The sequence below is a fragment of the Dendropsophus ebraccatus genome, chromosome 3, assembly GCF_027789765.1.
Source record: "Dendropsophus ebraccatus isolate aDenEbr1 chromosome 3, aDenEbr1.pat, whole genome shotgun sequence".
NCBI lineage: Eukaryota > Metazoa > Chordata > Amphibia > Anura > Hylidae > Dendropsophus > Dendropsophus ebraccatus.
Genome location: NC_091456.1, coordinates 81601719 through 81614750, shown reverse-complemented (window position 1 = coordinate 81614750; position 13032 = coordinate 81601719). Strand labels below are relative to the sequence as shown.

The 13032-nt window shown below is 39.1% G+C and overlaps 1 protein-coding gene across 3 annotated transcripts in view; it reads right to left on the bottom strand.

Annotated features, from left to right (window-relative positions):
- The window catches only part of SVEP1 (sushi, von Willebrand factor type A, EGF and pentraxin domain containing 1), a 280520-nt gene that overhangs the window by 45567 nt on the left and 221921 nt on the right, over nucleotides 1–13032 (bottom strand). For all 3 annotated transcript variants that reach the window (XM_069962108.1, XM_069962109.1, XM_069962110.1), the window contains exons 38-39: nucleotides 9768–12556; nucleotides 5177–5393 (exon numbers count right to left, since the gene is read on the bottom strand). In XM_069962108.1, the coding sequence (XP_069818209.1) occupies nucleotides 5177–5393; nucleotides 9768–12556 (3006 nt within the window). The remainder of the gene's footprint in view (nucleotides 1–5176; nucleotides 5394–9767; nucleotides 12557–13032) is intronic.

Below are 13032 nucleotides of genomic sequence, written 5' to 3'. Positions count from 1 at the left end.
TTAAAAACAGTGAACTGTAACATATTCTTTCAGAGAAGGCCGTGTGTTTCATATCAGAAAGTCAGAATCTAATATACAGTATATTCACACTAGCCACTTTACAAAACAAAATTTGCTTGAGTACCATTTCCTTTTAAGTGTACCTTTTGTTGAATTATTTTTCTGATAATGATGTTGTCAGGGCCCTGGGGCACAAAGAGACCGGACAAGTGGGCTCCAAAGCTAGTGCCCCCAACACTTTTCCTGCCTACTTGTAAAGCAGGTCCTACATAACCGTCCACAACTGGGCAGTTCTCAAGGCGACTTGGTTAAGCCAAAACTTTGCATACCTGTGTGAATAAACTCCACATTTTTTTTGAGTGCATGCGTTTTTAGAATAGGTAGTCAGACGCAGGCAAACGGAGGACAAAAACCACAGATGGTAGCAAGGTAAATGGTGGAAAAGGCAGAATCAGTTAGAGAATCAGATCAGAATGATGACTAGATTTCAGATAGAGAATGATGACTAAACAGGCAAAAGGTAAGTATACCAGAAAACACTGAATGCTGGATCAAGTTGAACAGAGCTATCTTGGACAAAATATTGATCAAGCTCAATAGAACTATAAACCCCTTCTGGACCGGGCTAATTTTCGTTTTTTCCTCCTTGTGCTTAAAAGGCCATAGCAGTTGCATTTTTACACCTACAGACCCACATGAGCCCTTATTTTTTGCGTCACTAATTGTAATGACAGGCTGAATTTTTGCATAAAATATGCTGTGAAACCAGAAAAAAATATGCGCAGAGAAATTAAAAAAAAAAAAACTAAATTATTTTTCTTTGGGGGGGAGGGCCTTTGTTTTTACGCTATGTGTCCTATGGAAAAACTGACATGTTATATATGTTCCTCAAGTTGGTACGATTACAACGATATATAACATGTATAACTTTTATATATATACTTTTATATAAAAAATTCAAGCCATTGTTAACAAATATATGTTCCTTAAAATTGCTCCATTCCCAGACTTACAGCGCTTTTATCCTTTGGTCTATGGGGCTGTGTGAGGTTTAAATTTTTGCGCCATGATTTCTTCTTTCTATCGGTACCTTGATTGCATATATGCGACTTTTTGATCGCTTTTTATTAAAATTTTTCTGGATTTGATGCGACCAAAAATGTGCAATTTTGCACTTTTTTTGCGCTAACGCCATTTACAGTGCGAGATCAGGAATGTGATAAATTAATATTTTGGGTGATTATACATGCGGCAATACCAAACATGTTTATTTATTTATTTTTATTTATAAAATGGGAAAAGGGGGGGGGGATTTAAACTTTTATTAAGGGAGGGGGCTTTTTATTAATAACAACACTTTTTTTTTTTTACACATAGTTATAGTTATACAGCATATATTGATGAGATCAGTGTTCTATTGCTTTTGGCTGCTGCAGCCAAAAGCAATAGGATGCCTAGCAGGGATCAGCGCCATTACGGCGCAGACCCCGGCCGGCACCAGACGCGGAGATCGCTCCTCCGTGACAAAGACATGACAGATATGCTTTCAAAATAATGCAGTAGTGCTAGATAGCAACAACAAATCTGACAGCAAGGTGGCCACCATCTCTAGGCTCGGGCTTCAGTATTGTGGAAGCCACTTTGCTAATATAAGACATCCTTATGCTTTGAAAATGGTATAGACACTAGGTTTCTTTCTCTTTTTTCCTTTCCTATTCTTATATAGTTACATACATTTATGCAGAAAAAGTCAGAAAAACTATGACTGTGGCATCATGAATTTAAGAAAATAATTGAATTCTCATTTTTAGATTTTTACCACATACAGGGAAGTCATGCTAGCTCCTATTCCTGTCTTGTATATTTATTTTTCCTTTTCACCTCATCTAGTTATCATTCTCTCTCACATACCACCTTGCATTTCCATGCTTTCCCTTCCGTAATGTCTCTTCTTCTACATTCAACAACTTGCTTTCTCTAGCCTTATATAGGAAGTCACTTTTGCAGCAGCAAGGCCATGACCCCCTAGTTCAACAACCACTGTAAGTAACAACCGTGCAACTATTACCAATTGCATTAATCTTAAAGTGTTACTGTCATTAAAAAATTTACAGGCGATTTTAAGAAACTTTGTAATTGGGTTTATTAGCTGAAAAATGCATTTTTATCATGAAAAAGCAGTTTAAAGCTCCCCCCCCCCCCCTGTCTTCATTGTTCTCTATGTAGAGGGAAGAGATCTGACACCAAAACAGTACAACAAAGAGTTAATTTACAGCTACATCACCGGGCTCTCTCCTCTGACATCAGCACTGACCTCTCTGACCTCTGAATGGGGGCTTTCAGTGGCTCTTTGTGGTGTAATCCTTTGTGTATGCCTATGGCATAGCATTGTACAGTGTGAGCAATCAAAGTACTGTATGTAAAAGTCCCCCAAAGGGACTTCAAATGTGTAAAAAAAAACAACACACTACCCCAAAACCCCTCCCCCAATAAAAGTCTAAATCACCCCCCTTTCCCATTATATAAATAAAACATATAAAAATAAATAAACAAATAAACATATAATATACCGTAGCGTGCGTAATTGTCCGATCTATTAAAATATAATAAGCGTCATTGTGAACTTTGAACGGCGTAGATGAAAAGAGGGAAAAAAGTGCCCGGATTACCGATTTTATGTTACATTATATATAAAAAAAGATTTATAAAAAGTGATCAAAACGTCCGATCTTCACAAATATGGTATTATTAAAAACTAGAGATTATGGCGGAAAAAATGACAACCCCTAACAGCCCCGTAAGTGAAAAAATAAAACCGTTATAAGCGTCACAATAGGCCCATTTTATTAATAATTAATTGCCAAAAAAAAAGGATCTAATTTAAAAAAATATATATAACATTAGAGAATCTGTGTAACCTGCATATGGTTGTGTTCGGACTGACCTATAGAATAACGGTATCATGTCGCTTTTACCATATAGTGCATTACGTAGACACAGGAACCCCCTAAACGTTACCATATTGCATTCTTTTTTACGATTTTACCTATTTATATCTTCATAAATAATATATTTGGGATTCCGTCATACATGTTATGGTAAAATGAAAGACGCCATTACAAAGTACAACTATTCCTGTAACAAACAAGCACTTACATGGCTTGTAGATAGAAAACTGAAAGTGCTAGAGCTCTTAGAAAGGGAGGAGGGAAAAACGAAAAAACACTAAGATCAAAATTTGGCCGGTCCACTGGGTCATTTTGGGCCTGGTCCTCAAAGGGTTAAATGTTTGCTTGTTTTTCGATGGGACCCCATGCATTTTTTTCTTTCCCCACACTCTGTGAACTAACTTAATACCCACCAGTAACATTTTGACATTTTACACCACTCATGATTACTTTAAAAATAATATCACATAATCTACAGGGTTTTTAACTTGCTCCACACAAAAGGTCTAAAAAATTTAGCTCTTTTCACTGAAACTTTTTTTTTCTTCCCCCTTTTACATAGCCAGTGCTTAGGAAAAACTAAAGGAGGAGCCATCTTTTTGGCAAGACATTACTGTATGCCAATTCACTTACTGTAGCTGACCATAAGGATTATTATTAATTTCTCCCAAACTTAGTTTAGAAATGTCAGGATGCTTTGTTTAACATTGTTTCCTTTTATTTTGCTAACAATTAACACATAGCTTTTAGCTTCTGTCATTTGCTAAAGCGGACACAATAATTATGTGCAAGAACTCATAATTATGTGCTGGTCCACTTGTTCTGAATGCAGTCAATTTGAAACAGAGCTGATTTGTGTGTCAGTGTAGTTTTGACCACGTAGTAGATTCTACATTAGAGGCCAGCCTGAAAGATGATAGTGAAAAAGGAGAATTTGATTTGTGATGACCTGCTAGACCCATGTGAGTGGTCTCTGCTTCATATTACAGACTGCCAGGTCTTAAGGTGGCCGTAGACCTTTGCTTTATGTTGGATGAACCCGCCGAAGATGATATTGGTGGTGACAAGGGTTGGTCATGATGGAAAACCAGAGCTGACCCCCTTGTGGCTTACCCCTCCCCATAGAGAACACAGGAACATTCGGCTTTGCCAAATGTTCCTGTGTATGGGAAGGACGTGCAGTTGGTAAACAACATAACTGATGACCAGACAATCGATAGGCTTTCAGTTTTTGAAGGTGTATGGGGGCCTTTGCAAATAGCACATATTGCATGTTATAAACTGGGTGCCAGTACTCCGGGATGAAAAAAAAGAAACTCTTTTCCTTTAGTCAACACTCCATTTGGCTGACCTGTCTGATCTACTTCTGAAGGTAGTAGATGCCTGTCCCTATAGAGAGTTACCCATCAAGGGTATAATAAGCCTCCTGATCTACTCCATATCTTGCTGCCCATACTGCCATACCTCCACCCAGCCCAATAGTAGCCTTCCACAAGGGCGAAGCTGATATTAATGGCAATGTTCTGGTGAAAAATTATAATAGTGCTTCATTAAAATGAATAATTCATCCAATCAAATCAGTCACCTAGGCCTAATTTATACCATACTTAACTATGCTTTATCACCCAACTGGTAATCAGCTAGAAATCTGGAAGTTTGTGTACAAGAGTTCTCAAAACAATTTGACGTTGAGGACTGTAGGGAGGACTTTTAAATAAAAACACATCACCAGAAATTAGTTCAGTTTCTTTTCATTACTACTTACCGAACAATTGCTTATGCACAGAAGAAAAAACACTCTCCAAGTTAATTTGCAAATCAACATGATAAATAAAAAAATGACACCTATTTTAGAAGACCATCTGGACTCTGCTCTTAATATAATAGGACACAACCTACCTTCCCTCCTTCCTCCCTTTCTGTTGTTAATTAACAGTTTTACGCTGACCCTTTTAGGCCCCCTATTCATGTTTGACCAGTTTGGTGATCTGTTAATTTGTATTCCGCAGGACCGTATGATAACATGTACTGTAAATAACCATTGTTATGCTGTTTCTTACTTAATGACTTATTCTTGTCTTTACATTTTATTTTTTATTTTTTGCAAAATGCAAAGATACAATAAGAAATTGTTGTAAAAATTTTTAATAATTCATAAAATATGCTAGAAATTTGAATATTTGTTGTGTACTATGAATATGTATATTAATATATAGACATATATTTACCATGCAGGTTGAAGTGCTTGGTCCTGATAGTGTATAACCTGTTTTGCAGATGACTGTTACTGTTTTATTTATATCATAATCTGCCCTGATTTTTACTGTATCAGACTGCAATTTACATTTTCTTGGGACACAACTAATTTCCTCTGTTGACCAGGTTCCATCCTCTGCACAGCTTTTTGTTGCCACATCTCCATCCCTTATATAGCCATCTTCACATCTGTAATACAAATGTGTTAATAAGAAATTTCAGATCCTTTATACATGTACAGTGATGGAAAATATGTTTCTAACATGTTCAGAATACACAAGTGTAAGGTCCATAGATACAAATGAAACATACTGTACTTAAGTCTATTGCATCAAACAACCATCAATCAACCAAAACTGCAGCAAATACTGTAACAATGACTTTTAAGGTATGTTCACACTGAGTAAATCAGGCGAAATTTGAATCCCGCCTGCCTCAGTGTGCCATAGCCTGTCTATGGGAGAGCTTTATCGCCTCCGATGCCGCCGCTCTCCGCTCGAAGAATTGACATGTCAATTCTTTGAGCGAAGAGCAGGGACAGCGGAGGCACGCGAGCTATCCAATAGACAGGCTATGGCACACTGAGGAAGGCGGGATTCCGCGGTGGAGAGTTCCGCCTCAGAATTCCTCCTGATTTACTCAATGTGAACATACCCTTAGGCTATGTTCACACTGCGTATAAGTCCAGCCGCATTTCGTACACCGCCGTACATGTGCGGCTGAAACTACGGGCGTGGGAAAAATCGACATGCAGCCGGATGCGTACGAACCGCGAACATACGCCCGTAGTACAGTTATGCTTCCCTAGCTTGTTTGAAGCGATCTGAAACAGGTCATTTACTTGGAAATCTTCACCCAGCCCAATAAAACACACAGAACCTTTTGGATCAAAAAATCAAGTTCAATTTGGCTGAAATAAGTACTTCGTACGGGACCGCATGGAAATCCACGGCCGTGAGTTGGAACATTTCCGTCCTCAAACAATGGTCTTGTTCATTTTTCACGGCGCCGCATACGATCAGGTCTTAAGCTCATACGTAGTGTGCATTGTGCGGGCGTATATCGTATATTTTCAAGCGAACGCATGAACCTCAAAACTGCGTGCGTATATTCGCGGTTCGCACTACGGCCGGACTTGCAGTGTGCACATAGCCTAAATCAGTATTAAATATGAGACCTTATGTAGAAGTGACAGGAATTGTTAAGGAAGTGGGTCACCTAGATTCTTAATGGTTAATTGATTTCCAGGCACATCCATACGTCTGGCAGTTTTCAATGGGCTTTAACCCCTTAAGGTCAAAGCCAATTTTCATTTTTGCACTTTTGCTTTTTCCACTTTATGTTTAAAAGGCCATAGCGCTTGCATTTTTTCACCGAGAGACCCATATGTGCCCTTATTTTTTGTGAAATCAATTGTACTTTGCAATGACAGGCATTATTTTTTAATAAAATATGCTGCAAAACCGGAAAAAAAATATTTGCGCTGTCAAATTGAAAAAAAAACAGAATTTGTTTAAATTTCGGGGAGTTTTGCATTTAAGATGTTCGCTCTGGGGTAAAATTAACTTGTTATGCATGTTCCTCCAGTCATTACGATTACAACAATATGTAACATGTATAACTTTTATTTTATCTGATGGCTTTTAAAAAATTCAAACCATTGTTAACAAATATATGTTCCTTAAAATGGCTCTATTCCCATGCTAATAGCGCTTTTATGCTTTGGTCTATGGGGCTGTGTGAGGTGTCATTTTTTGCGCCATGATCTTTACTTTCAATTGGTACCTTGTTTGCGCATATGCGACTTTTTGATCACTTATTAAATTTTTTCTGGATTTGATGCGACCAAAAATGCGCAATTTTGCACTTTGGAATTTTTTGCGCTTAGGCCATTTATTGTGGAAGATCAGGAATGTGATAATTTATTAGTTCGGGCGATTACATGCGCGGCAATACAAAATATGTTTATTTATATAATTATTTATATTTATAAAATGGGAAAAGGGGGGTGATTTGGACTTTTATCAGGGGAGGGGATTTTTTTATTAACCCCTTAAGGTCAAAGCCTATTTTCGTTTTTGCGCTTTTGCTTATTCCATTTTAAGTTTAAAAGTCCATAGCGCTTGCATTTTTTCACCTAGAGACTTATATGAGCGCTTATTTTTTGCGAAACCAATTGTACTTTGCAATGACAGGCATTATTTTTCCATAACATATGCTGCGAAACCGGAAAAAAATCATTTGCGCTGTCAAATTGAAAAAAAAACGAATTTGTTTTGATTTCGGGGAGTTTTGCATTTACGCCGTTCGCCCTATGGTAAAACTGACTTGTTATGCATGTTCCTCAAGTCGTTACGATTACTATGATATATAACATGTATAACTTATATTGTATCGGATGGCCTGTAAAAAATTCAAACCATTGTTAACAAATATACGTTCCTTAAAAGCGCTTTTATCCTTTGGTCTATGGGGCTGTGTGAGGTGTCAGTTTTTGCGCCATGATGTGTTCTTTCTATCGGTACCTTTTTTTTTTTCAAACAAAATTTTTTATTGTTTTTATCAAAAAAAAAAACAACATACCCATATACATAAAAGTAGTAAAACATATGAGGAAGGATTGCCATGCAGTTTCTATCGGTACCTTGATTGCGCATATACGACTTTTTGATCGTTTTTTATTACATTTTTTCTGGATTTGATGCGACCAAAAATGCGCAATTTTGCACTTTGGAATTTTTTTGCGCTGACGCCGTTTACCGTGCGAGATCAGGAATGTGATTAATTAATAGTTCGGGCGATTACGTGCGCGGCGATACTAAATATGTTTATTTATTTATTTATTAATTTATATTTATAAAATGGGAAAAGGGGGGTGATTTGGACTTTTATTAGGGGAGGGGATTTTTTATTAATAAAAACACTTTTTTACTTTTTTTTTTACTGTAACTAGAAGCCCCCCTGGGGGACTTGTATATAGACAGCACTGATCTCTCATAGAGATCAATGCTGTGTATATACACAGCAAAGATCGATTAGATCGGTCATAGATTACTATGGCCTGCTGAAGGCCATAGCAATCTATTGCCGAGCCGGGATCAGCGTCATTCCGACGCTGAGGCCCGGCACGGGCAGAAGAACGGATCTCCCCCCCGCAATCGCATCGCGGGGGGGAGATCCGTCCCACTAGACACCAGGGACGTGCGGCGCAGTGCCTCTAAGTGCAGCTGTCAGGTTTGACAGCTGCACTTAGAGGCTTAATTAGCCGGTGCGGCAACGGGACCCGCGCCGGCTAATAGAGGCACTGCCCGGCTGCACGTGTCAGCCGGGATCAGCGCCGTTCAGAGTGGGGTCCCGGCGGGACCCCGCTCTGAACACCCCGAGCGGCACCATGACGTATCAGATACGTCATGGGTCGCTAAGGGGTTAATAACACTTTTTTCTTTACATTAACTAAAAGTCCCCCTGGGGGACTTGTATACACACAGCACTGATCTCTCATAGAGATCAATGCTGTGTATACACACAGCAAAGATCCATTAGATTGGTGATAGATTGCTTTGGCCTGCTGCAGGCGAGTGCAATGTATTGCCGAGTCGGGATCAGTGTCATTGCGACGCTGAGGCCCGGCACAGGCAGAAGAACAGATCTCCCCCCCGTGATTGCATCGTGGGGGGGAGATCTGTCCCACTAGACACCAGGCATATAAAGTATAAGGGTACAAACACACACATACCGTATACACAGCGTATTTACTGCTGCGATACGCAGCAAATACGCAGCAGATAGATCTAAATAACTGAACACAGCATCAAGTCTTCAACATCAAATCTGCTACAGTGTGTGTGTTTGTACCCTAAAGCACGCCAGTGCAGCTGTCAGGTTTGACAGCTGCATTGAAGTGCTTAATTAGCCGGCGCGGCAACGGGATCCGCGCCGGCTAATAGAGGCGCTCCCCGGCTACAGATCACAGCTGGGAGCGGCGCCGTTCAGAGTGATGTCCCGGTGGGATCCATCTCTGAACTCCCCCCGCAGCACCATGACGTACCAGGTACGTCATGGGTCTCTAAGGGGTTAAATAATGTTCCTCCTGTCAATAATGCGACCAGAGAAACATGTAAACTAGCAGTTGTTGTTTGACTCTGCAAATAACGGCCATGTTAAACAAAAGCCGCTATTTTACATTGTTTGAACACAGCCGAAGCATGCACCTGAAGGCGGGATTTTGACAGCATATCCTGCTGCCCCCGAATAAACATTAATATAAAGTTAAGCAAGCATGCTCAACACTAGGTAGTTACAGTTTAAATGCGTGGTGGTACAGCTGGTGTTTATGTGCTTAAAGAGCTCAATACAGAGTGTTGGGGTGCCCCACTTATGACATCTTAAGGGGGTTGTCTAGTTGCACAGAATTAGCAAAAAATATGATTCCCCCTCCCTCCTCCCCTTATGCATTCATTGCATTAAAAAATTATAGAAATTATAACTCTAATTTGAAGTATTAAGTTGTTTGCCTTTAGTTAAAAAGAAATAAAAAAGAAAAAAAGAAAGAACGGTTCTTACCGATATTCAATTACACTTCCAAAACTGTAGGAATTGCCATTTATTACAGTGTTAGGTATAATGGGTGGTGGTCCACAGGAAAGTAACTGACAAACTGGGTAGGGTTTATTCCACTTTCCCTCTTCTGTGCACACAAGATCTGATTTTTCTTGCATTACATAGCCAGGGAGACAAGTATATTTGATTGCATTCTCAAGTGTTGAACTACTTCCATTAATAAACGCATTCGGAATTATAGGTGGAGGACCACATGACACCATTCCACAATATGGAAAGCCTGAGCTCCATTTTCCTGCAGGCTCGCAGCTGAGTTCAGAATCGCCAAATAGTTTGAAACCATCATGACATTTGATTTTGATTGAATGGCCACAGCTGAAGTCATCCCCAATAACCTTACCATTTTGGACCCATGGCTTTGGGCATTCACAAGGAAGGCAGCTGGGGGCATTTCCACTCCACAAGCCACTTGCTAAACATTGTCGAGTTGCACTTCCATGTATTTCATAACCAGGAAAGCAAACATATTGTACATATTCATTGTAATGAAAACCTGAACTGTTAAGGAAACCATGAGAAATATCTTCTGGAGGACCACAGTCAATGGGAGCACACAATGGAGCTTTCGCATCCCATGTTCCATCTTTCTGGCAAGTAAGCTTTGATGCCCCTTCTAAGTTATGTCCTGGATTACACCTATAAATTATACTACTTCCAAAAGTATATTCTGTCCCTTCAATCTGCCCATTAGCAACAGTCTGAGGTGTTTTACATGTGATTTGTAAGCATTCTGATATTGTTCCACTCCAGTTTCCATTATCAAGGCATGTTTTGTTTTTATCACCATTGAGCTGGAAGCCTTCAGAGCACTCATACACAATATGTTTTCCATAGTGATAATCATTTCCTGTGACATGTCCATTTATTAGGGCTGGGGGTTCACCACATAAAATAGGAACGCAGATAGGTTCTTCTCCATCCCATTGGGTATCTTCTTGACATGTTCTTTTGCTAGACCCATGTATTCTGTATCCTGTGTCACATTTATAATATATAATACTCCTGTATGAGTAATTTGAAGCTTCTATGTGCCCATTTATTATTTGGTTAGGTGGCTTGCAAAATATGATAGCACACTGTGGAATATCATTACTCCATTTCTTAGTAGACAAGCATGTGCTGTTTTCTGACCCAATAAGTTCAAAACCTTCTTTACATTTATAATGAATAGTGCTATCCAGTGAAGTATCAGTAAACTGTACCATGCCATTTTCAGGAGCTATAGGAATATTGCATTCTATTGGCAAACAGACAGGGGCACTTCCATTCCAAGTACCATCTTCCTGACAATATAATAGTGGTGTCCCAAAAACTTCATAGCCATGGTAACAAGTGTACAAAATAAAAGTTCCATATAAAAATTCAGATATTTCATTGCTATTATCCATAACTGAGTAATTTCCACCTTTGTGAAAACTATTTGAAGTGATTGGAGGCTGGTTAGTGATTGCGGTATCATACGTATCAAACTTTAGATCACCGTTCATTATTTTCCCATCATATTTGCTATACTGTCCAAAGTCAATATGGGGTGGAAGACCACAATCTGTATGTACACACAATGGGGTAGGACTGGACCATCCCGAATCTTCACAAGTAATAATGGCAGGTCCAGTCAACTGAAATCCAGGCATACAACTATAAATGATCATGGCACCATACCTGTAATCAGCTCCTTCAACAAAACCATTGTCAATAGCTTGAGGGGGATTACAAGTAATCTCTTTACAGGTAGGAGGATCTGAATCCCATTCTCCTCTTTCCATGCAAGTAATAGTAGACTGTCCTTCAAGTCTAAATCCTTTATTACATGAATAGGTTACTGTTTGTCCATAATGGAGGCTGTTTGAAGAACTTTTGCCATTTGGAATATCTTTGGCTCCTGGACATCTGATAGGTTTACAGACTGGCAGCCCACCTAGCCAGTGTCCTACTGGCCCACAAATTAATGTGGCATTTCCTAATAACTCAAATCCAGGCTTGCATGTATAAAGAACTGTGCTAAGATAAGTAAGTCCTTGAACATCAACAATTCCATTAGGAATTTCATCTGGTTGAGGACACTCAACGGGAACACAACTGGGAAGATCTTGACTCCAATTACCATCAGCTTCACATGTTATTTCAGGTGGTCCCCTAAGCAGAAAGCCATCCATACAAGTATATTGTATTGTAGTTCCATAGTGAAGAGAAGGCACCGATTTAGGGTCTCCAAAATCAATATCTGGTGGCTTAGGACAGAGAACAAGCTTGCATACTGGAAAAGAATCATTCCAGTGCTGTGACGGTAGACATCGTAAAACAGAGGAGCCTCGAAGAACATATCCCTCTCTACAGGAAAATCTTACAACTCCTGTTTCATTAGCAACTTCTTTAAGTACTAACTGGTTTTGTAATAGTGGTGGTTCTTCGCATTTCGAAGGCACACAGTTAGGTAACTGGTTTTTGTCCCACTTTCCATTTTTCTGACAAGTCCAACTAGTTTCCCCCAAAAGTTCATAGCCCTCATCACATACAAATTCAATTTTTGAACCAACATCAATAGTTGTCCCTTTAATGTCACCATGTTTTAGTGGTGGTGGTTTTTCACAGTTTAGCAGAGTACATGATGGTGGAGACTCAGTAAACCACTGTTTGTTGGACTGACATACTCTTTTACTGCTCCCGACTAGTTTGTATCCAGGTTTGCAGGAGTAAGTTACCACATCCTCCAATACGACACCTGTTTTATTCTGCAGAAAGAAAAATATGTTGATTTAACTATTATCAATTGAGTAGCAAGCATACAGTATCTATTACCTAACTTAAATATTTTACTTCCAATCTTGGTGGCACTATCACTCTCTTATTCAATGCTATAGAATACCTGGAAGCCAATTCCCTTTGCTGTCTGAAATTATTCTAGTTTACTGGCTTCTGGTGATATTAACCTCCAGCATCATTATGATTCTTCACACAAGAACCAATCACTAAATCAGCCCATGCCAAGCAGTTTCATATTGGCAACATATAAAAAAGCATTCAATTTACCTCTAGCTGCCAAGAAATATATAAGTATTTCACATACTATCTCTATATTTTTACTCTATGGGCTTTTCTTTTTTAAAAAAACCCTTCATTTATTATTGATAACACTCCACACTGAATAACCTTGGACATTGCAAAATGTGTGTCCACCATCAGATCATTTTACAATTTCCATGCATAA